Genomic DNA, 24,168 nt, shown 5'->3' with positions numbered 1-24,168 from the left:
GCGGGGCAGCTAGGGGCACAGAGCAGCTCGTGTTGCTGGTGCCCCACGGCTGAATTCTGCTTTGGATGGACCCGAAGGTTTGGACCCTCTCGGGGTGTCAGGATGAACCCCAAGATCATAAAAATTTGTTTCCCAGCTGCTCAGCCAAAGAAGGAATCTGAAATGAGAAGGATTGGGGTCTAAATGTTGTTTATTTTTCCTTATCTACAACGTTCTCTCTCTGACCTGCTGAGCTCTGCCCGCCAGATCAGCCATGGCATTCTGTCTCCAGTCTCCCACCCTGACCAATGTCAGGATGAACCCCAAAATTATAAAAATTTGTTTCCCAGCTGCTCAGCCAAAAAAGGAATCTGAAATGTATATGGCTGGCTTCTAAATGTTGTTTATTTTTCCTTATCCACAACGTTCTCTCTCTGACCTGCTGAGCTCTGCCCGCCAGGTCAGCCATGGCATTCTGTCCCCAGTCTCAGGCAGCATTTACATTTTAATATTAATAAATAAATAGTTTCATATTTATTCACTAGTGTATTTATTTATTCATTTATTATTTAATAGTTTTTATTATTTATAACTTATCATTAATAACTTATTGATTATTATAAATAATTTATTTTCATTCTTTATATTCCATCATATTTTCGTATGTATTTATTTGTGCCTTTATTAATTAATTTTATTATTTTATATATTTTATTATTTATAACTTAGCATTAATAACTTATTGATTATTATAAATAAATTATTTTTATTATTTATATTTCATCATATTTCCTATTAATTTATTTGTGTATTTATTAATTAATTTTATTGTTTTATAGATTTTATTATTTATAACTTCTCAACAATAACTTATAAATTATTATAAATAGATTATTTTTATTATTTATATTTCATCATATTTTTATATTTATTTGTTAGTTTATTTATTTATTCATTTATTATTTTATGGATTTTATTATTTATAACTTAAAACTAATAACTAATAAATTATTAAAAGGCCACGTTGGACACTGGGACACCCTGGGGACAGTGGAGGTGTCCCTGTCGTGTCAGGGGTGGATGAGGTGACTTCTGCAAGCCCCTGTCCCCTCACAGCAGCTGTGATTCCACGATTTCAGAAAGCCAACACCCACTGTCAGCTCACAGCCTCCACCACAGGAACAGCCCCCAAAGCACTGCAGGCGAAGGAAGGGAAAGAAAAGAGGCAGAAGTGGGTTTTGTCCTGATTTATTGCAGTTCCATCAGTGACATTCATTCGTCAGATGCAATTTGCTCATTCCAACAGCATTTGGACAGCGTGGAGCAAACTGCCCCCTCAGAGCCCAGCTCAGCCCCTGGGACTGCCCCTGCTGCCCCACAGAGCTGCTCCTCCCCACAGCATTGCCTCCCCTCTCAGCCCCCCACCTCCACTGCTTCACGTCCTCCTCATCTCCAAACTTAATTCTCCATCCAGAGTTTTGGAATAACTTTTGTTCCCCCGTGGGAGAAATCCTGAAGGGTTACCAGGGGGATGAGACAGTGACAAGGAGCCTGCAGAGACTCAGAGCCGTGTTAGCTGCTCCTCTCCTGGAAGTGGAATAGAGCGTGCTCATTAGGTAAAAATTACTGGCTGAGTAGCTAAAAAGGGATTGACAAAGGCCACAAATCCCCTCTCCAAGAAGGATTGGGTGTAGGATTTATTAGTGCATTGAAATGGCATCGCCAGGCACAGGACGGAGGGACGGCGCTCCCAGGGCTGCTACTGGGGGTAGAGCTCCACGATCATCGCGTGACCCTGGAACAGAGACACCAACCATCACGGAAATGCCTCATTAACAGGACCAGGACTAATTATTACAGACACAGCATCAAGAACAGGAGCCACCGCAGCAGGACATGAGCCCAGGAGTGGCCTAGAGGCCCCTGGGCTGTGCCAGCTCTGGGGGCAGCAGGGCCAGGGCAGTGCCTGGGGCACCTCCAGGGCTGGGGCAGCTCTGGGCCCCTCCTGGCAGGAGAGACCTGGAGGGGCTGGAGCGTGTCCAGGGAAGGGAACGGAGCCCCAGGAGGGGCTGGGGGAGCTGGGAAGGGGCTGGAGAATTCCTGAGGGAGCTGGGAAGGGGCTGGAGAATTCCTGAGGAGCTGGGAAGGGAATGGAGAGTTCCTGGGGGAGCTGGGAAGGGGCTGGAGAATTCCTGAGGAGCTGGGAAGGGAATGGAGAGTTCCTGAGGGAGCTGGGAAGGGAATGGAGAGTTCCTGAGGAGCTGGGAAGGGAATGGAGAGTTCCTGAGGAGCTGGGAAGGGAATGGAGAGTTCCTGAGGAGCTGGGAAGGGAATGGAGAGTTCCTGAGGGAGCTGGGAAGGGAATGGAGAGTTCCTGAGGGGAGCTGGGAAGGGGCTGGAGAGTTCCTGAGGAGCTGGGAAGGGGCTGGAGAGTTCCTGAGGAGCTGGGAAGGGAATGGAGAGTTCCTGAGGAGCTGGGAAGGGAATGGAGAGTTCCTGAGGAGCTGGGAAGGGAATGGAGAGTTCCTGAGGAGCTGGGAAGGGGCTGGAGAGTTCCTGAGGAGCTGGGAAGGGAATGGAGAGTTCCTGAGGGAGCTGGGAAGGGGCTGGAGAGTTCCTGAGGAGCTGGGAAGGGGCTGGAGAGTTCCTGAGGGAGCTGGGAAGGGAATGGAGAGTTCCTGAGGGGAGCTGGGAAGGGGCTGGAGAGTTCCTGAGGAGCTGGGAAGGGGCTGGAGAGTTCCTGAGGAGCTGGGAAGGGAATGGAGAGTTCCTGAGGAGCTGGGAAGGGAATGGAGAGTTCCTGAGGAGCTGGGAAGGGGCTCAGCCTGGAGCAAAGGAGGCTCAGGGGGACCTTGTGGCTCTCACAGCTCCTGCCAGGAGGGGACAGCCAGGGTGGGTCGGGCTCTGCTCCAGGGAACAGGGACAGGACTGAGGGGTGGTGGGGGCAGTCAGAGGTGCCTGAGGGAGCTCTGGGTCACCGGCAGGATTGCAGAGTCCCAGCAGGACCAGCCCTGCTGCTCCTGCCCTCTCCCGAGGGCACAGGCTGCAGCACAGCACCTTTACCTGCCCTCCTGCAGCACAGGCAGCCACCAGCCCGTACTGGCCCCCCTCCTTCTTCAGCCTGTGGGCAGCAGTGATGACCAGGCGGCAGCCGGTGGCCCCAAAGGGGTGTCCCAGGGACAGGGAGCCCCCCCAGGTGTTGAACTTGTCCAGAGGAGGGGCTCCAACCTGCAGGGACACAGAGAGACACACCTGGCTGGACGGGGTGACGCCTCACCCCACCTAATGCCAGCAACACCGAGGCTACAGCAGTTCAGGATGGCTGATGAGGGGATAAAACCACCCCAAAGGAGCTCCTGCTTCCCCTGCAGCACCTCAGGGGAGCCCTGCAGTGTGCAAGGACTGAGCCTTCACACTGTCCTTACCACCCTCCCCTGCAGGGATTGAGGCTCTCCACCTCCTGCCAGCATCCCAACGAAATTTCGTGTCCCAGAGAAAGTGCATAAATTGGGATTTGCTAAGCCAAGCTCAAGGAGCATCACTGCTCCTTACAGGACAGAGATTGAGGCTCTGGATCTCCACCTCCTGCCAGCAGCTTAACGAAATTTTGTGTCCCAGAGAAAGTGCATGAATTGAGATTTGCTAAGCCAAGCTCAAGGAGCATCACTGCTCCTCACAGGACAGAGCCAGAGCCCAGCTGTGCAGCACCAGCACTGGCAGCTGGTGGGAGGGAGCCCAGGAACCCCAAAGTTTCACTGAACTGGAGAGAAAAGTGTGTCCAGAGGAGACACAGAGCTGCTCCCGGGGCTGGAGCCAGGCTGGGAGAGCTGGGGGTGCTCACCTGGAGAGGAGAAGGATCCAGGGAGAGCTCAGAGCCTAAAGGGGCTCCAGGAGAGCTGGAGAGGGGACAAGGGCCTGGAGGGGCAGCACAAGGAGGAAAATGTCCCGACTCTGCCTTACCTTGGCCTTCCTGCCCATGTAGTTCTGTGCAAACCAATCTGAATCCATGGCCTTCAGGTTGGCCAGGATCTGGCCCTGCAAGGGAGGAGAGGGTGACATTGGGAATAACCCAAAGCAGATGGCTGCAGGGAGCCAATCCCAGCTTTAGAGCACTTACAGCAAAGGCCTCGTGGAACTCAAACACATCGATGTCACTCAGGGTGAGCCCGGCCTTCTCCAGCACTTTGGGAGTGGCATAGGTGGGGCTGAAGGAGGGAAGACACGCAGTCCTTGCATCTGTGTTCCCTGTGAGCCTCATCCCCCTTTCCCACAGCCACATCCTTCTCTCTGGGCTCATGGCCCAGCTCTGCCCATCCCTGTCCGAGGGAGGCACAGCCCCCAGAACTATTGCTGAGGTGCCCCAGCAATCCTGGGGTGTTCCTGCCACTGCTGCTCTCCCACCTCTGAAGGCCTGGAGAGATGCAACATCTCCTGAGGCACTTCCCAAAAACACCCCGTGGCAGGAGAAGGCTGCTGTGGGAGCAGGGGCTGTGGGGGGGTGTGGGACTCAGATTCAGTCAAAGAGAGAAACGGGAGTTTCTAGCCAGGCAGAAGCCTGGGAAAGAGCTGGAGAAGAATGTAAATAATTCTTTATCTCTCTTGTTTTTCACACTGTTTATAGTTAAGTTCTATCACTGCATCAAGCACTTTGCACCAGTGGTGTGGTTGTTTTCACTTCAGAACCAATGGAGTTGGTCCTCACGAGGCTCTGTATAAAAGAGCAGTGTATTTTGAATAAGTTGGAATTTTACTCTCACAGCCTTCTGAGTCGAGTCTATTCATCCCCGTCCTGCCTCGACAGCGACAGGGGGGATGCTCTCCATCTCCACCTACCCCAGGAGCAGCTGGTCCTTGGGATCCTGGGACACGTACACGAAATCCCTGCGCAGGAAAAGGGCTGTGAGTGCCGGGGAGAGGAGAGGGAAGCAGGATGCAGAAGCCACAGGAGCAGCCCCTCCTACCTTAGGTAGGCCTTTGGTTTGTAGCCCATGGCCAGAGCCTTCTCCTCAGACATGATCAGCATGGCCGAAGCTCCGTCGGTCTGGAACGGGCAGGGAGGGAGAAGCCAGGTGAGGGACCTGCACACCCTGCACACAGCCAGCCCCACAGCCCTCAGCAAGAGAGGAGCTGAAGCCCAGCACAGCCTCCAGGACACCCCACAACGGCAGGGGCCGAAGGATGAGGCTGCTGGATGGAGGGGATAGATGATGACTGCTGATGGCAGCACACACTGCTGAAGCACTCCCCTACAGCCCACAGGCACAGCTCCCCCCGTTTCACCCAGCAGAGCTGCCTAAAAGCCCTGCCAGGCCTGGGACAAGCTGGTCATCCCAAACACTCAGCTGTCCTCCCAGCCCCATCCCAAAACTCAGCATCATTCTGGGGTGACACAAGCCCCAGGCTCAGCACATGACAAAAATGTGGGTTATTGTTAAACCCACTTATTGTGGGTTTGGCACATCAAATCATGGAATGGTTTAGGTTGGAAGGGACCTTAAATCACGTCCAGTTCCACTCTCTGCCATGGGCAGGGACACCTCCCACTATCCCAGGGTTCTCCAAGTGCTCAGAGGTTTTAGCTTTTATGTATTCTTCAGAGGTTTTAGCTTTTATGTATTCTTCATGTATTTGTAGCTTTGTAGACTGTAAAATGCTTAGGTATAACCTACAGCACTTTTCCAGCAATGAACAAACGCTCACTGATGCATTCCTAAAATATTGGTTTTTGTCTTGCCTGTTACTCCTCCAAGGAGTTTTTATTTTGCATCATGTAATCACAGACATGATAAAGGCAGGGTAGGAGATGGGGAGGAGAAGCCAGGGCAGAAGCCAGGAGGGAATTACTTAACCAACAGCTCCTCTAACTGGACAACATTGGCTGGATATTCTAACTGTCCCACCTTGTATTAAATGGTACAAATCTAATTCAGGACGTGGATTTTTGCCACATTCTGTACCTGAAGGCTTTCAAGGAAAGGTTTGGTTTTGTATTGTCATTCTAACGTTGTCTGGAAAAGTTTGTGTTCTATTTCCAGGCATCACAAGCCCCAGTGTCCAACCTGGATCCCTGGCAGTGCCCAAGGCCAGGCTGGATGGGGCTGGGAGCACCCTGGGATAGTGGAAAGTGTCCCTGCCATGGCAGGGGGTGGCACTGGGTGAGATTTAAGGTCCTTTCCAACCCAAACCACTCCGTGATTCTGTGAAATTCAGACTAAACCTACTGCCTTCAGTTGTACAACGTGACCAATCCCATCCTGGGACAGAATCAAGGACTGACCCTCACGAAGCAGCTACAGAGAGGCAAACAGCTCAGACATCCCAAAACTTCAGGGGTTTTGTCATGGATTTTAAAATGAAACTATCCAATACCCAAATCCACCGGACTACAAGAAGGTTCCAAGTTACACCTGGAAAATCTGGAAAAAGTCAGTATTAAAAGGCTCATTCCCAGATGGCACCAGCTAAGGGAGGCAGAGGGTCAGGTGCACAGTCCTCCCCTCTGGCTGACAGTGCCAGAACAGGAATTACCAGGAAGGAGGAGTTGGCTGCTGTGACTGTTCCATAGGGCTTGACAAACGCTGGCTTCAGTTTTCCCATCTGCTCCAGGGAGGACGGGCGGATCCCGTTGTCTTTGGTAACTGTGTCTTTGCCTGGCCAAGGGAAAAAAGTACATTTCAACTACAAAAAACCAGCAATGCACAAGGGTTTCATCATCAGGACTCCAGTGGGGGGAAAAAAGATTGTGGGAGGGAGAAAAGGGAAATCTGTTTGTGGCATCAGGATACTTAACATGGCTGAAAATAGCTCTTAAAAATTGAAGCTACCTCGCTTTTCCTCAGAAGACAACAAAAAACAAGTGCTGCCATCTGCTTACTGGAAGGCAAAATTACCACAGGAGAAACCCAGTTGAGGAAAGAATTTAAATTTAGGTTAAAAAGCCTACATGGAGAACTGGCCTTAAATCAGTTTACATTTAAGTGCTGAGTTTGAGCAATAAAAAGCACTGGGAAAACCCAAATATATCCAACTGCTAACACAGCCTGTTAAGAAAAGGCAGCAATTGTATCACAAAGACCGCATGGAACTGTGGATCCACAAGGATAATTTCTCCAGGCTGCCAATTAGAGCTCCCAAATGAACGGGTACTGCAGCCAAGGGTGTCCCCTGGCTCCTGGGGGGTGAGGGGGACACCAGCACAGCCCAGGGGAAGGGCAGCTTGAAGGTTCTCCCCAGACTGTTCCACCTCCCAGCAAGGAGCGTGAGGCCTGGTGAACTGGAACCTGCCCCATTCCAGCTCGTCCCATCCAGCACCTGAGTTACCAGACTGGGATTTTTGTTGGGTTCATGTTTGTTGTTGATATTCTGGGGTATAAGGGTGGTTTCCCTTGCCTGGAGGAAAAGCAGAGGGATTCCGTGTCCAGCTGTCCTGATTTTTCCCTGCTCTGTCACCTCATTAGCACAGATGTAAAAAAAAAATTTACATATGGAAAGAAAAGACAGAGGGCAGGGTTAGATGGGGATGTTTTTAAGGAGTTTTGAATGTGTTAGAAACAGGATCTCATTTAGATGATGTGGTTTATTTTTCTTATTTTCTACAGGCAGGAAGGGTGAGTTCTGCTCACATCTTTACTGCATGGCTCAGAAGGTCACAAGACCCCTAGTTACGAGACTTTTTAAGGAGTTATTGACCCATAAAACACTGCCAACAAGGATATTTATGTTTTTGACCCAATACTTAAATATTTCACCTTAAGAACTCATGCAATAGGGTGAGCTTCCTTAGCCAATCATGTTATGACACACAAACCTGCAGTACTGCATTCTAAACTTGTTGTTTACCTTTCTAACTACGTTATTTTTTCTACATCTTGAACTCTAACACTCTAAACTTTTCTTTACTTAGCTTAATGTGTCTCTGCTCTAAATGACACATCCACATTGTCGCTTTCAGCACTTCAGTTCTGAAGCTTTTTCTAAGGTTTCAGATTAAATCCTGGGTTTAATTCTAAGCTTTGGTTTACAGGCCCAAAGTTCAGAGAGTTCCTTGCATTTCAGGTTTCAGCAGGGCTAGATGGGATATTGGGTATCCCAGGGAAGGAAGGTGGGCAGGTGTTGCTATGGGACATGAGAAAGCACAACACAAGCCACTATGAATGCAAGGTAAAAAAAGAATAAAGTTTATTTTTCTGACTCTAACCTTTATACTTTCCCAAAGGTGACAGTGGATTGGAGAGTGAATGGGCCACCTCTCCAAAGACATTGGACAAACTACTAGTATATTAACTTTTTCCACCCCCATGAAGGAATGTAAAACAATACGTTGTTTATAGAAAATGTGTGGGGAAGTTTTCTAACAGAATGTAAACTCAGAAGGCTTTAGAAAATCTTAAGAATCAGGGCGACAGGCAGGGGCTGGCATGGAATTCCCAGAGCAGCTGTGGCTGCCCCTGGATCCCTGGCAGTGCCCAAGGCCAGGCTGGACAGGGCTTTGGAGCACCCTGGGCCAGTGGAACTGGGTGATATTCAACGTCCCTTCCCACCCAAACCACCCCATGGTTCTGCGTTCACCCCTTCACCCATCCCGTTTACAAACACGCCAGCAGTTTTCCAGGGACAAACACGCCCTGCCAAAACCCACCCGGACCCCCAGCAGCCGGGGCTGGCCGTGGCACTGTCACCTGGCACTTTGAAGGGCACCACGTCCTGCAGCAGCCCCTCGTCCTGGGCTTTCTTGGCCAGCGAGTGGGAGCGCAGCGCGTACTCGTCCTGCTCCAGGCGGGAGATGCCGAAGGCGGCGGCCAGGCGGTCGGCAGAGTGCCCCATGGTCTCGCTGGTGGAGAACTCTGCCACAGCTGGGAGCTGCCACCAGGGAGGGAGAGTCAGCACAAGGGGGGAAAAAACCCCCTGGGAGCACGCGGAGCTGAGCCCCGTGCTGGGAGGGAGGCCCCTCCCTTCGTTAATCTGGAGCTGCACAATTAGCAGGCGGTAGTCAGACTACAACAGACTCAGAAATGTGTCAGAGAAACCAGCCCTTTGCAAGATTTTGGGGAAAAAAAACAAGTTGCAGGCTGCTGCTTAACGCAGGGGTTCCAGGACTGTGTTGAGAGCAGCTGCCTGTACATTTAACAGGGTGTCTTAGGTTGGAAATGGGGGTGTGTGTTCTATTCCTATCTGTGGGGCAATTCTGTTCATTTTATTTCTTTCACAACTCATCCTCCCTCCAGGAGATCTCTTCTGTTCATGGACCATTGATTATTAATTATCTTCTGTTCATGGGTCATTGATTATTAATTATCTTCTGTTCATGGGCCACTGAGTGTCCCTGCATGGCTGAGAAAATTCCATCATCCCACTGGGAGATGCTCTGTCCAGAGGAGCAGCCAAGCAATTCCTACCTGGATACAATCTGAGATTTTGGGATACCACAGCAGCCTTCACCCCTGCATTCCCAGAGGAGCAGCTTTCTTCCCCCTGCATTCCCAGAGGAGCAGCTTCCTTCCCCCTGCATTCCCAGAGGAGCAGCTTCCTTCCCCCTGCATTCCCAGAGGAGCAGCTTCCTTCCCCCTGCATTCCCAGAGGAGCAGCTTCCTTCCCCCTGCATTCCCAGAGGAGCAGCTTCCTTCCCCCTGCATTCCCAGAGGAGCAGCTTCCTTCCCCCTGCATTCCCAGAGGAGCCCAGGCCCATCTCCCCCAGCCCTGGAGCTCCAAGGAAAACTCCCCCCTTGTGCAGATCCTGCTCCAGCAGAAGCACAGCTGGCACTGCAGGAGGGCTGAGCCCCCCTGGGATGGGGCTGAGCCACCTCCCTGACCCACAGGGGACAGGGCTGCTCTGACCCTGCCAGGGTTGGTTTTGTCTGTTTGTACTATTGCATTTGCATTTTTAATTTTCCTAATAATTAACTCTTACACCTGCTCCCCTATCTTTGCCTGAAAGCCCCTTAATTTCAAAATTATAATAATTCAGAGGGAGGGGGTTTGCATTTTCCATTTCAGGGGAGGCTCCTGCCTTCCTTAACAGACACCTGGCTTTTCAAACCAAGACACAGGAATCCACGAGAAAGGCTGACCAGACCTTTTGGGTTTAGCTCAAACATCACATCCTGGGACCTCAAAACTCCTTGTCAGAACACCTCCTCATCCAAAAGCAGAGCCCAGAGGTGATCTTGGCTTAGTTTTAGTTCTTCCAGCATCACTCAGGAAATCCCTGCATGCATTCAAGTCTGGAATTTTCATATCTTACGTGGATTTGGGGTGTCAGCTCTGCCACACTTAACCTGGGCCTCGCTGCTCTCACACTGAAGGGAATGACATGGCTGCAGTTTCCTTGTGGAGAGCTCACGGTGGGAAGGAGGGAACGCTGCCCCTTTCCATCCTCACCGCGTTGTAATTCAGCCCCCCACAGCCCCCAGGACAGAGCAGTGGCTCACCCTGCTCCTGACATGTTGCTCTTCAGGGGAGCTGAACACATCCAGCCCCTGGCAGGATTTGGCCACGAACAGGAATCATAAGGCATATTTAAGATGCATTAATCAGCTTAATATACTGAGGATATTCCTGTCTAATATTAAGGAGGGTTATTTCTATTATCTAGGAAAATTCCTCTGACCCTAGAATTCTTCTGACACTTCAGAATAAACTTTTTATTTATGAAAAAAAACCCAAACTTTTATTTCTATCAGCTGCAGCACAGTTTGTCCAGGAGTTGCAGAAGGAGGTTTTGCACTAAGCTGGGTTTACTGAAGATGAACACGTGGGAAGAAAAAGCAGAGGCCCAAATGCTGTGAGATGCATTAACCAGTGTTTTAACCCAAAGCAGAGGACAGAGACTGATCATGGTGACCCCCAGGAGCCACCTCACCCATCTTAAATCCCCTCCATCAAGGCCTGTTCACACCCTCTAAACCAGCTCACTAAACATAAACAAAAAAAAATACCTCGGGAGCAAAGTAGTCCGGGCGGATTTTGGAAATGAGGGAGAGCTTCTGGCCCAGGGTCTTGGCTCTGTTGAGGGTCAGCATGGTCTTCCTCATCTTCCTGCTGTGGCGGATGGGGACGTCGGACATGAGCTCCACGCCACCGGCCACCACCACGTCGCACTGGCCGGCCGCGATCATCCCCACGCCTGCAAGGAGGGACAGAGCGCTGCCAGGCTGCCGGGGCTCAGCCTGGCTCCCTGTGCTGGAAAAGTCTCTCCTCCAAGCTTTCAAAAAAGCTCAGCAGCCTCTGTTGTTCGGTCTCAAGGTAGTTTATTGCAAGTTGTCTAGAAGATTTTCTCCTGGAGCTGCTGTGGTTTGCTCAGCAGCTCAGAGGCACACACACACTCTGACATCCTCTCTGACTCCTGACGGCTTCTTCTCTCCCCCGCCCAGGGCTGCTGCTGTCTTTTATATGGTACATTGCAGACTTCAAGGGATTAGTTATTGGGTTAAAACTGAAATTAATTCAGGTGTCATTTCTTAATTGGATAGTTTAGCCTTAAAAGCCAAGAGATAGTTGGCTGTTTTGTGCCTTGTTAGCAAAGAACTGCAGAACTCACTGCTGTGAGACTGTAACATAAATAAAAAATAATAAACACCTGAGTCTGAATGTGACCTATCCTCTCGAGTGCCTCAATCCTGACCTTGACAGGGAAAAAGGGAAGCTGAAACAGGCACCGTGACAGAGCCCTGGCCGCTCCTGCAGCCCCTGGCCATGGCTGGGTTACACATGAGCTGCTGTCACTTGGCTGCCACTTGTCCTTGTCACACAGAGCAGGGAGGGAAGGACAACCCCAGTAGTTTGAGCTGTGTCTCCACTTTTTAGCCCTGGTTAGGCTAAGCCAAACATAAAAGGAGCAACTTTCTCACCATGGTCAGTCTTTACCTCCCAAATAAACACAGACGCTGGGCAGAGATGCTGCTGCAGGCCTACAGCAGACACTCAGTTCATGTTGTATTTTGTTGACTAAAAAACTTCCACAGAATCCCTGAGGCTGGAAAAGACCTCCCAGACCATCAAACCCAGCCTGTGACTGATCTCCACCTTGTCCCCAGCCCAGAGCATTGAGCATCATTTCCAGCAATTCCTTGGACACTTCCAGGAATGGGAACTCCACCATTCCCTGGGCAGCTCCTTCCAGTGCCTGACCAGAAAAATTCCTCCTGACGTCCATCCTGAGCCTGCCCAAGCACAGCTTGAGGCTGTTCCCTCTCCTCCTGGTCCCTGTTCCCTGGCAGCAGAGCCCAATCCTCCCTGGCTGTCCCCTCCTGTCAGGGAATTGTGCAGAGCCACAAGGTCCCCCCTGATCCTCTTTTTCTCCAGGCTAAATCCCATTTTTCCTTCAATTCCAGCATTTCTTCAGTTGCTTTTTTACATTCACAAGCAGTGCAAGTTGAACGAGGGCTGTAAAAGAATTCCCAAGCTCCCTCTCAAGCCCACTTGCACCCCACATACCTGTGGTCATGGCCTGGTTTGAGGAAATGCAGGCCATGGTGACGGTGTGGGCTGGAGTTTTGTCAGAGAACCCTGCTCCCAAGGCAGCCTACAACAACAAGAGTGGCTGTTAAACCTACAGCCTCTGCTCCCTGCCCAGCACACCTTGGCAGGTGGAGCTGAGACAAAAGACGTGGAGTTTTCATCCAGTTAATTATGGCAGCAGCTCTTCCCCTCCCCAGACTCTGGAGCAGGAGCTGAGGCCGCTGCCAAGGCTCTTGGCCACAGTGAGAACAGTCACTACCCCTCCACATTTTTTAATAGGGAAACAAACAAAAATTTAAAAATACCCATATCAAAAGAGCCTCCAGCTTCTCAACATCACCTTTGTTTCACCTTACTGGCAAAGGCAACAGGTGAAAAGGGTGATTTAGACCACTCAGCACAAGGCTGAGTGGCTTCACAGAGAGCAGCAAACTGCAGAGCAGTGACTCATCTGAGCAGCCCAGAGACCTTCCCTACTTGGGATGTGGCCAACTAGTTGAAAGTTCCCAAGTTAAAATTACCCTGCAGCCCCATCTGACTGGCAGGTGACCAAAGGCAGGCCTTGCCTGCACGAGGCTGAGGCTGCACAGGGAGCCCAGGTTACATCATGGATTTCTGCAGGTGCAGAGGCTCCAGGCTGGCAGAGATCAGGCTGCCTGAGGGTCAGCTGCTCTGGGGATAGTACAGGAATTGTGTTTTCTGGTACAAAGGGTGGCAAAGCTGCTCCGCTTCAAATCCTGAGGATGCTGTGTCTGAGCAGGCAGCTCAAATAAATAAATAAATGCCACAAGAAAGCAAACCCTCACAGCACACTCTGCTCCTCCTCCAAGGGTACTGGGGAAGGCAGTGCTCAATCCAACTGGTGTTTAGGATCAGCAATCCTCAACAAAACCTTCCCTTGCAGGGAAGAGTCAAGCAGAGGCTTGAAAGCATTGAAATATGAAAATCTGATTTTAAAAAAATATGCTAAATGAAATCTGTAGCAGATTTCAAGAGGAGGCAGAGAATCCCAAAGTCATTCTCATTATAGTCCCAGGAACTCATTTAACAGACAATACTACACAACTACGTCATACTCTCAACAAACAATAATACTGGGAGTTCATTTTTAGCAATGATTTGTTATTTTTAGCACAGATCTGTCATTTCCACAGCAGCTGCAGAAGTCAAACTCCCAGGGGAATGCTGCACAGAACCCACCTCTCTGGCAACATTACTGGTTTTCACCTCCTGGATAACTGTGCCATAAACAATGTAATCAACAACATCCCTTGGGACACTGGTCCGGGTCAGCAGGCCCCTAAGGAGAGGATCAAAACAAAGGGAATTTGCCCCACGTAAATAAAAACTTCTCCAGCATCCTCTTCCTGCCAGCTTGGCTGCAGAACAAGGCAAAAGCAGTTGTTCACCCACTCAGAAGAAATCTCATGTGCATGTGGGCCTGTGGGAAGTGTAGCTGATTATGGGCTGCAAACAGTAATGGTGATAATGTCACTATAAATTATTATAGAACTTCATTAAAGCAATTACTTCATAGCCCTTCCACAAAATGGCTCACAGAATCATCAAATCCCAGAATGGTTTGGGTGGGAAGGGACCTCAAAGCCCACCCAGTGCCACCCCAGCCATGGGCAGGGACATTTCCACTGTCCCAGGGTGCTCCCAACCCCATCCAGCCTGGCCTTGGACACTTCCAGGGATCCAGGGGCAGCCATCTCCAGGCTTCTCCAAGCCTTCTCTCCTCTCCAGAGCACTCTGCTCTGCTTCTCAATAAAACAAACCCACTGCTAATGACCCTCAGAACAGGAGGGTCACAGAATTAGCTCAACATCCTTGTAGTCACTTCATTTCCTGTGTTGCCCAGGTTGTTTTTCCCACTTCAACAGCAGGTCTGTTGTCTTTGAAAAACTACAGAAATTCACTAAAATTTGTCACCACCAGCATCTCTTTGCATCAACACCAAGCTACTGAGAATCCCAACAAAAATATAAACCCCACTGCTTAAGCCACCCACTGCTGTGGAGGGAGGCCAGGAAAAATGAAGCACCTGAGCTGTTCAGAGCCAAGCCCAGAGCCTTGGCTCTGCAAGCCTGAAACCTCAGCAGTTTGACAAGAACTCAGAGCCCTCCCAGTGATCCATTTACTTACTGCAGTGCTGCTCTGGCTAAGTCATGTGGCATCAGATCAGCATACCTGGAAGGTGAAGAGCAGAGGAAGAAACTCAGAGGTGTGAGAAATCAGTGCAGAATTCTCAGCACAGAAATCAGGACAGGATTCTCCTGTGAGCAGCAAGAACTGGGGATGGAGCAGAAATGCTCCGCTGAGCCTCTGAGCAAACATTTCAAGGAGTCACAGATTGGTTTGGGTTGGAAGAGACACTAAATCTCATTCAGTGCCAGCCCTGCCACGGCAGGGACACCTTCCACTATTCCAGGTGGCTCCAAACCCCAATGTCCAACCTGGCCTTGGGCACTGCCAGGGATCCAGGGGCAGCCACAGTGCTCTGGGCATCCTGTGCCAGGGCCTCACCTCCTCACAGCCAAAAATTCCTTCCCAATATCCCACCCAAATCCCTTTTCCACTTTGAAGCCATTCCCTGGCTCCTGTCCCTCCATCCTTGTCCCCAGTCCCTCTGCAGCTCTCCTGGAGCCCCTCCAGGCCCTGCCAGGGGCTCTGAGCTCTCCCTGGATCCTTCTCCTCTCCAGGTGAGCCCCCCCAGCTCTCCCTGGATCCTTCTCCTCTCCAGGTGAGCCCCCCCAGCTCTCCCTGGATCCTTCTCCTCTCCAGGTGAGCCCCCCCAGCTCTCCCAGCCTGCCTCTAGAGCAGAGGGGCTGTAATCACTGCTATAAACCCACAGAAAAGCAGCAGGGAGCACATAAGAAAATCCTTTCTCCATCCTGTCTCCATAACAGTCAGGTGTGGCTTTAGTTCAGCTGTGGATTTGGTGGCACAGCAATCCAGGAAGAAGAGCCTACAGCAGATTCTTGGCCCCTGTCCTGCCAGTTCTGTCAAACTTGTTGCTTCCTCTGCTATAAATTCTCCAACTGCTTCCTCTAGACATGCTCCATAAATCCTTACCCTTCCTGGGATTCATACACACACTGACAACCTTCTTCAAACCACATTCCTGCACTAAATACACTGGAATAACTGCAGCAGCCCAACTCAGGGCCCCTCCTGAGCCTCTAGGCCCAAGAATAACTACATTCAAAGGAACAAGTGAGGTTTTTCACAGAAAGAGTTGAGTTTTAACCAAACCAGGGCGTGCTTGCTGGGTTTCACTGGTCTCTGATACTCACGTGGTGCCAGACTGCAGAAAGGGAATGCGGACACCCTCCACCACCACCACATTCTTCACCCCAGTTTTGCCCAAGGTCTTCTTAGTCTTTGGCTGAACTGGGAAGAGAGAAGTGATGGTGACAAGAATATCAGCAATTTTCATATAGATCCTGCAAAGCTTCTAGAAAACAAAGGAAATTGTCCTTTTTTGGTGTGTAAGTGAAAGGCAGGGAAGGTAGGAATCCTGGAATCATGGAATGGTTTGGGTAGGAAGGGACCTCAAAGCTCATCCATTGCACCCCTGCCATGGACAGGGACACCTCCTGCTATCCCAGGTTGCTCCAAGCTCCATCCAACTGAGCCTGGAACACTTCCAGGGATGGGGCCTGTGCCTCATCATCCTCACAGCCAAGAATTTCTTCCTAATGGGAAGAAATTTCTTCCTAATGGGAAGAAATTCTCTCCCCAGTGGGAGAGGTTCAAAACAAGGGATGTCATGACCTGGCATCATTCCACAGGCCAGTGCCAGGACAAAACTCCAGCACTGTCTGGAGATTCCTTCAGGCTCTTCCCAAAGCCTGGCGATGATGGGGAGCTGCTGTCCAGGCCTGTTCCCAAAATCCCAAAGCATGAATCACCTGAGCAACCCCCACAGTGAACCCAGAGCGTGGATCACCCCAGCCACTCACTGTGGGCTGAGACTAAAAACTGGGAATGGTGCTGGGAGCTGGGGCAAACTGGGAACGGGCACTGGGAGCCAGGGGCAGACTGAGAATGGGCACTGGGAGCAGCCTGGGAATAGCACTGGGAGCTGGGGGCAGACTGGGAATGGCCCTGGGAGCTGGGGGCAGACTGGGAATGGCCCTGGGAGCTGGGGGCAGACTGGGAATGGCCCTGGGAGCACACTGGGAATGGCACTGGGAGCTGGGGGCAGACTGGGAATGGGCATGGGAGCAGACTAGGAATGGCACTGGGAGCAGACTAGGAATGGCACTGGGAGCTGGGGGCAGACTAGGAATGGGCATGGGAGCAGACTAGGAATGGCACTGGGAGCTGGGGGCAGACTAGGAATGGGCATGGAAGCAGACTAGGAATGGCACTGGGAGCTGGGGGCAGACTGGGAATGGGCACTGGGAGCAGACTAGGAATGGCACTGGGAGCAGACTGGGAATGGCACTGGGAGCTGGGGGCAGACTAGGAATGGGCATGGGAGCAGACTAGGAATGGCACTGGGAGCTGGGGGCAGACTGGGAATGGCACTGGGAGCTGGGGGCAGACTGGGAATGGCCACTGGGAGCAAACTGGGAATGGCACTGGGCGCCAGGGCACTCAGCAAATGAGAGGACTCTGCTGCAAATACTGCTTTGCCTGAAGTTTTCCTTGCTTGCAGCTTTTCAGGAACACCCGAACCACCCTGCATTCTGCACCATTTCTAAGATTTAAGTGGAACAAGACTGTGGGAAGTGGAGGCAGCTTCCAAAACACCCCTGTCTAGCACAGACCCACTGAGATTCTGGTGTTTCCTCCTTACCTGCAGCTTGGAACGGCGAGGAGCAGCTGAGTGATCGAGTAACTGGAAAACAAGAAAGGGGAAAAAATACCAGAAAAATGTCAGAAACAGTTCTAGTCTCTGCAAGAAGGGTTAGGAAAGCAGATAGTGTCACTCTAAGACACCTGAGCACCTGTGGGGTGTTGGGTGGTTTACTCTGTGCAGAAACCTGGTACACTTTCTGTTAACTGTTAACTCAAGACTCCTCCCCATATGATGCAGGAAGGGACAAACAAGGCAACAATGTAATTAGGATTAAAAAGTAAAAAATGTCAGTCTTTTAAAGGTGAGAACGGGTATAGATTCAGACCCCAGCATCCATTCCAAACCCAACACTTCAACCAGAGGTTTACGGCCACCAATAAAATCTAAAGATACTCACAGGCCCCAGCAGCCCAGGCTGAGGACACGGGGAGGTTCCGCAGGGCAGAGCTCAGCATGGAACTCATTTTGGGATCTAGGGAAAGGCTGGGCTCAGTCCAAGCTGCTGTGTCCAGAACAATCCCAAGGGAAGCGTCCTGCCTGCCTCACACAGAGCCAGCAAGGTGAGGGGCACACACTGCAAGGGCAGCAGCAGCACAGGGAATCACCTCCCACCACGCTTGTGCCTGTGAATAAACACCGCCCTGTGAGCTTCTCAATTCCCTCCCAGGAACTGCTCCTCCACTTCCCACTGGAAAATTGTCCCAGTGCCCAGGCAGCCCTGCTGCCAGCAGCACCTCCTGACACCAGCAGTGTCCTTGGCACCCCTGCCCCTCGTTGGCCCCTGGTGCCAGCCTGAGGATCCTGCTGTGCATCCCCACAGCAAACACAGCAAGTTCGCCCCCAAAAACCCCTCTGAAGCTCTCCCAAATCGGGTTTCCCTATAAACAAACCCTCATCTGCAGTTTATTGCCGAGATGGCCCTCACAGCTCCAGGACTTTGCTTGATCCATGTCAACATTCATCTCCCTCTGTCACACTTTGTGGGTTCAAATCCTGGCACTTTCTCTCCCAAGCACAGAGTTTTGCCATGGAGGGGCACAGGAACACCCACAGTCCCAAACCCAGCCCTCTGCAGTTCCCCATAACTCAGCACAAGCTGCCAGTCACCCCCTTTGACACCTCCCAGCTGCAGCTCCACACCTGGAATGTGACCCTTCCCAGCCCCAGGCTCCTCCTGCCAACAAAAATCCCAAAACCAGACCTTTCCAAAGCATCCTGCTCCTCCTCCACCTCTGCCAACCTCCCTCCCCACACCTGACTGAAGTTTTCCCCTAAATTTTCCCTGCCCAGCTGACAGAAGTTTCTCCCAGGTGTAACCTCCTCCTCCCTCCCACACTGCACAGCCATCTCCTCCCGGTGCACCCCCGTTCCTGCCCCTTCAAAACACCCCAAACTCCCTCATTTTTGGGAGCCAGTGCTCCCCTGGCACCCCAAGGGCTCAGCCCTGCCCACACAAATCGTCAAGACAAAGCTCCTTGCAGAGCCAGGATTTGCCTGGATTCCACAGCTCTGTGACCCTCACGGATCCCTTCCAACTCAGGATAATCCACAATTCCATGAACAGCCCCTGCTCCCTTCCTGTCCCCACACACCCCTGACACTTTCACACCGCAGCACCGCCACCTCCACCCCGGGACTCCCACCCCAAACACACCCGTGCTGCTCTCAGCCACCCCCAAACCCCCTCATCCACCCAGGGCCAACTCACGACCCCTGCTGTCCGCCCAGGACCAGCCCCTCAGTCCTTTCATCCATCCAGCACTGACCCCCTGGGACCTCCTCACCCTTTCCCAGCCCCCCTACCCCATCCATCAGGAATGAACCCACCAAAACTCCCCTCACTCCCATTCGGAACGAACTGCCCGACTCCCCAAACTTCCATCCAGAAAGAACCTCCAACTCCTGTCACGTCTCCCCATCCATCAGAACGAACCCCCCAACTTCCCTCACTTCCAACTGGAATGAACACCCAGACTCCTCTCACATCCAGAACGAACCCCTCAACTCCCCTCACTGCTCCCCGTCCATTCAGAATGATCCAGACTCGCCTCACTGCTCCTCGTCCATCCAAAAGGAAACCCCGAGTCCCCTCACGTCCACCCAGAACGAACCCCCCGCCTCCCCTCACTTCCATCGAGAACGAACCCCCCGACTCCCCTCACGTCCCCCCTCCATCTGCCCCCACCCCCGGCCTCCCTTCATCCCTCCCCGCCCGCTGAGGACAGACCCCCGACCCTCTGCTCCAGCCCGCACCGCGCCTGACCCCCACCCTCCTCCTCAGGACCGCCTCCCGACTGCTCCCACCCTCCCCGCGCTGCCGTCCACGCAGGACGGAGCCCCTGACCGCCCCGTGCGCTCCCGTCCCTTTCCGTCCGCTCACCTCCGCCCTCACCGCGCTCTGCCGCCGCCGCCGCTCCTCCACCCAGCGAGGACCCCGCGCCCCGCCACCCTCGGGCTGCCCGCGTCCGCCTGACCCGCACCTCTCCCTCTACCGCCGCCCCGCAGCCCGTCCCCGGCCTCTCCCGCAATCCGCTGCGGCCCGGCGCGGGTCGCACCCACCCGAGGCTCGGCGGAGAGCGGAGCGGGAGGCGGCGGCGGGGCGGCGGCGGCGGCGAAGCGCGCGGGCAGCGCGGCGGGCAGCGCGGGCGGGGCGCGGCGGGCGGGGCGTGCGCCGTCAGGCCCCCCCCCCCACCGGCGGCCTCTCCTCCCTCATTCGACCTCGGCGAAGATGGCGGCGGCGGTGCGAGCCATCGGCAGCCTCGGCCGCCTCCCGGCCGCCGCCAGGGCCGGCCCGACGCGGCACACCCCGCCCCGCGGTGAGCCAGGGCACGGCGGGGAGCGGGAGCGGCCGCACTGCGGGGGCCCCCGCCTGAGGGGAGCACCGGGGGATGGGGGCAGTGGGGGGTGAGGGACGGGAGGTGCCTGAGGGGGTATTGAGGGAAGGGGAGCGCTGGCGGGCAGGGGGGCAGTGAAGGGGCAGTGAAGGCTCGGGGGACGCTAAAGGAGCGAGGATTGGCGTGGGATGGGGCTCACTGAGGAGAAAGTTTTGGGGGGACGGTGAGGAGGCGCTGCAGGGGTGGCGCTGAGGGGGCGAGGGGCAGGGGGGCACTGAGAGCCGCGCTAAGTGGGCGAGGGCCGGGGTGACATTGAGGGGATGAGGAACAAGGGGTCCCAGAGAGGATTTCATGGTGCTGGGGCAGGAGTTGGGGGTGTCTGGGGGTCACAAAGGGTTCTTGAGGTGATGGCTGTGAGGAGTTCGCAGGAAGGCTGTGAGGGCCGGGACTGGGACAGGGGATCCCCGGGGCAGCTGTGGGGTGGGAGGTGTCCCCATGTGTGTCTGTGCCCCGTGTGAGGGGTTTGTCCCCAGAGTCACCCAAGGGGATCCCTGGCAGGTCCCAAACATCCCCCACCCCGAGGTTTGTCCCCTCCGTGTCCTGTGGTCTCTGGGGGTTGTGTGCCCCCATGGGGACATCCTGCTGTGCCAGTCCTTGCACAGGGACACGCTGTGGGAATCTCTGAGCAGTTCTTGGGGGGTCCCAGTGAGCTGGCACTGATGGGGGGACACACCCTCCAGTCAGATCCCTGCACATGAGCTGAGCCACGGGGAGAGAGTGTCCTTGTGCCCTGACACGTGTGCCTGTCCCCAGTGCCCCGAGTGGCTGCTTGGAAAGGAGAGGGTGTCCCCATGTCCTTGGCAGCCTGGGTGCTGTGGCTGCCCTCCAGGCAGGCAGGTGTATCCATGGGATCCCTGTCATCCCTGTGACCCCGTAGTCCCACTTGCCTGGGGGGAGGCTGTCTCCAGGTGCTCCATGATTTCTCAGCTGAGAGAATTGGGGATGTTCAGCCTTGGGAAAAGAATCATCCTCTGGGGAGAGCTCAGAGCCTGGAGGGCTCCAGGAGAGCTGCAGAGGGATTTGGGACAAGGAATGGAGGGACAGGACCCAGGGAATGGCTGTGTCCAGAGGGCAGGGCTGGATGGGAGATTGGGAATTAGGAATTGTTCCCTGTGAGGGTAGGGAGGGGCCGGGATGGAATTCCCAGAGCAGCTGGGGCTGCCCCTGGATAATCCCTGGCAGTGCCCAAGGCCAGGTTGGACACTGGGGTTTGGAGCCACCTGGAATAGTGGAAGGGGTCCCAGCCATGGCAGGGGTGGCACTGGATGAGCTTTAACATTCCTTCCCATCTAAACCATCCTGGGATTCAGTGATTCCATGATTTTGTGGGGGCATCTCCCTTGCCAGCTTGGGCAGGGCTGTGGCTCTCTCCTGCCTCTGCACGGATCTGGCTTGGTGCCTCCTGGCCACCGAGGCAGGGAGTCCCCAGGAGCCCTGGGAAGGCCAGAGGGCCTGGCTGGGAAGCTCTGGAAACCTCACATTTGAGCACTTTGAAGGGCCTCAGAGTCTGGTGTTGATGTTGACCCAAACTCCAGCTCTATTTCGTTTAAACCCAAACCTGAGCTCAGCAGTGCGGGGTTCAGAGCTGGACTCGGTGCTCTGAGAGCTCTTATCCAACAAGTCCATGGTTCTGGGATCATGGTGAGCAATTCCTGGTTCAGGGATTATGGTGAGCAATGCCTGGTTCTGGGATCATGGTGAGCAATCCCATGGTTCTGGGATCATGGTGAGCAATTCCTGGTTCTGGGATCATGGTGAACAATTCCTGGTTCTGGGATCAGGGTGAGCAATTCCTGGTTCTGGGATCATGGTGAGCAATCCTGGTTCTGGGATCATGGTGAGCAATTCCTGGTTCTGGGATCATGGTGAACAATCCCATGATTCTGGGATCCTGGTGAACAATTCCATGGTTCTGGGATCATGATGAACAATTCCTGGTTCTGGGATCATGGTGAGCAATTCCTGTTTCTGGGATCATGGTGAACAATCCCATGGTTCTGGGATCAGGGTGAGCAATTCCATGGTTCTGGGATCATGGTGGACAATTCCATGTTTCTGGGATCATAATGAACAATTCCTGGTTCTGGGATCATGGTGAGCAATTCCTGGTTCAGGGATTATGGTGAGCAATTCCTGGTTCTGGAATCATTGTTGTGGCGCGGCATGTGGCACAGCAGATCATGGTGAGCAATTCCTGGTTCTGGGATCATGGTGAGCAATTCCTGGTTCTGGGATCATGGTGAGCAATTCCTGGTTCTGGGATCATGGTGAACAATCCCATGGTTCTGGGATCGTGGTGAACAATCCCATGTTTCTGGGATCATAATGAACAATTCCTGGTTCTGGGATCATGGTGAACAATTCCTGGTTCTGGGATCGTGGTGAGCAATTCCTGGTTCTGGGATCATGGTGAGCAATTCCATGGCTCTGGGATCATGATGAGCAATTCCTGGTTCTGGGATCATGGTGAACAATCCCATGGTTCTGGGATCATGATGAACAATCCCACGTTTCTGGAATCATGGTGAGCAATCCCACAGTTCTGGGATCATGATGAACAATCCCATGTTTCTGGGATCATGGTGAGCAATCCCACGGTTCAGGGATCATGGTGAGCAATTCCTGGTTCTGGGATTATGGTGAACAATCCCACAGTTCTGGGATCATGATGAGCAATCCCATGTTTCCAGGATCATGGTGAGCAATCCCACGGTTCAGGGATCCTGGTGAGCAATTCCTGGTTCTGGGATCACAGCTGTGTTACGTGCAGCCTTGGAGCAGGTTTGTACGTGACAGGGAGCTGCAATCACTGAGGAGGAGACTTGTGGCAACTCCAGAGAGTTCTCAGGCTGCTGCTGGTTGGAATTCTTGTTCCAACTGGTGAAGCTCTCCACAACAAACAGCCCTGGAGCTGCTGTGAGGACACTACCACCGTTGCTAATGAATGAATACCCTCGTTCTGCCTTGCAAAGCTTGGGAAGTGCATGCAAAGCTCTCAGGGGCAGCCCAAAGGCAGGGAGCAGTCAGGAGCCAGGTGAGCTCCAGGGCTGGCTGTACCTGCTGGGCCACATCCGTGTGCCACCAGGTTCCCAGGGTGGCTTGGGAAGCTCAGTGTGCCGGGAGTTTCCCTTCTCACGGGTCACAGCTCCGTGCTCAGCTGGCAGGGACAGCTCAGGCAGCCTGAGCTCCGTGCTGCTGGGGCTTGGGCTGCTCCAGGACTGGAAAAAGGCTTTTCCCTGAGCCATGGAGGCAGTTCCCAGTTCAAGGCGTGTGCCACGTGCCGGTGAGTGGAAGGGTGGGAGCTGAGGTAGGAACAGGGAGAAGAGAAAGTGGGAAGGAGCAGGCTGGGCTGTGGGGTGGGTGTTGTCCATTCCCTGGTGCATCCAAAGTCCTGAGGGCACCTGGAGTGTTGGTGTCCTGGTGCTGGACAGTGTTTGAGCTGGAGTGAGCCTGGAACTGATTTTCAGGGCATTAACTCTGGAATCAGTGATGGGACACAGTGGAAGTCGGAATATGGGCTTCTGCTTCCTGCAGCATTTTGGAGGATTTTTCTGGCTTCAGTCTTGGCACGTTCCCATGGCAATGCTGAAGGGATCAACACCTAAAGCAGATGTGCAAGGACCAGGACAAGGACTTGTGCTTCCTAGCAAAAGATGTTTTCCACAAATATTCTAGACTTAAAATAAACCACTGTCAGGCTACAGAAAGCTCACTCCAGTGTTAACCAGCTGGTGCACTTCTGACAGCGCCTCTCCCAAAAGAATTTATATTCAAGTGGAGTGATATTTGTGCAGCCATGCCCTTGATTTTTTTTTTTCCTACTTCATCTCTTCTGTTTTGTGAGAATGGAAAGGGAGAGAGGAATTGAAGGCTGAAGGTTTTCATGGAAGGAATCTGAGAACTGGTGTGGGAAAGGAAAGCCATGTAAAGAACAAAAAATCTGGAATCCCAAACTGGTTTGGCTGGGAGGGATCTTAAAGCTCATCTTGTTCCACACCCCTGCCACAGGCAGGGACACCTTCCCCT

At 53.0% G+C, this 24,168-nt stretch overlaps 2 protein-coding genes across 4 annotated transcripts in view; one reads left to right on the top strand and one right to left on the bottom strand.

Annotated features, from left to right (window-relative positions):
• Positions 1–1,211: 1,211 nt before the first annotated feature.
• Positions 1,212–19,664, bottom strand: HADHB (hydroxyacyl-CoA dehydrogenase trifunctional multienzyme complex subunit beta). Of its 3 annotated transcripts, none has more exons than XM_021545092.4 (16): positions 19,553–19,664; positions 17,646–17,871; positions 17,246–17,287; positions 15,735–15,831; positions 14,584–14,628; positions 13,636–13,735; positions 12,412–12,499; positions 10,914–11,101; positions 8,658–8,838; positions 6,508–6,629; positions 4,941–5,020; positions 4,813–4,860; positions 4,097–4,184; positions 3,940–4,014; positions 3,043–3,207; positions 1,212–1,774 (listed from the first exon to the last, which is right to left on the bottom strand). In XM_021545092.4, the coding sequence occupies exons 2-16, from the start codon at positions 17,710–17,712 to the stop codon at positions 1,739–1,741; spliced, it is 1,422 nt and encodes a 473-aa protein (XP_021400767.1). In that variant the 5' UTR covers positions 17,713–17,871; positions 19,553–19,664; the 3' UTR covers positions 1,212–1,738. The 3 variants fall into 3 exon arrangements, with proteins under 3 accessions (XP_021400767.1, XP_085430379.1, XP_021400766.1); XM_085574253.1 differs by having other exon boundaries at positions 19,593–19,664; XM_021545091.4 differs by having other exon boundaries at positions 19,629–19,664.
• A 295-nt stretch (positions 19,665–19,959) lies between these two features.
• HADHA (hydroxyacyl-CoA dehydrogenase trifunctional multienzyme complex subunit alpha) overlaps positions 19,960–24,168 on the top strand; it is a 30,976-nt gene continuing 26,767 nt past the window's right edge. The window contains exon 1 of the mRNA XM_077782493.2: positions 19,960–20,064. Coding sequence (XP_077638619.1) covers positions 19,977–20,064 — 88 coding nt within the window. The 5' untranslated portion in view covers positions 19,960–19,976. The remainder of the gene's footprint in view (positions 20,065–24,168) is intronic.

This window comes from Lonchura striata, chromosome 3 (genome assembly GCF_050655825.1).
Source record: "Lonchura striata isolate lonStrDom1 chromosome 3, ASM5065582v1, whole genome shotgun sequence".
Lineage (NCBI taxonomy): Eukaryota > Metazoa > Chordata > Aves > Passeriformes > Estrildidae > Lonchura > Lonchura striata.
This window is presented reverse-complemented; position numbering and strand designations above follow the sequence as displayed.

Excerpts from the sequence above, each read along its gene's own strand:
- HADHB (XM_021545092.4), bottom strand. The coding sequence starts at position 17,712 with ATGAGTTCCATGCTGAGCTCTGCCCTGCGGAACCTCCCCGTGTCCTCA. Across the intron at positions 17,288-17,645 it reads AGCCTGGGCTGCTGGGGCCT|TTACTCGATCACTCAGCTGC; the intron begins GTGAGTATCTTT and ends CTTGTTTTCCAG. Across the intron at positions 15,832-17,245 it reads CTCGCCGTTCCAAGCTGCAG|TTCAGCCAAAGACTAAGAAG; the intron begins GTAAGGAGGAAA and ends CTCTCTTCCCAG.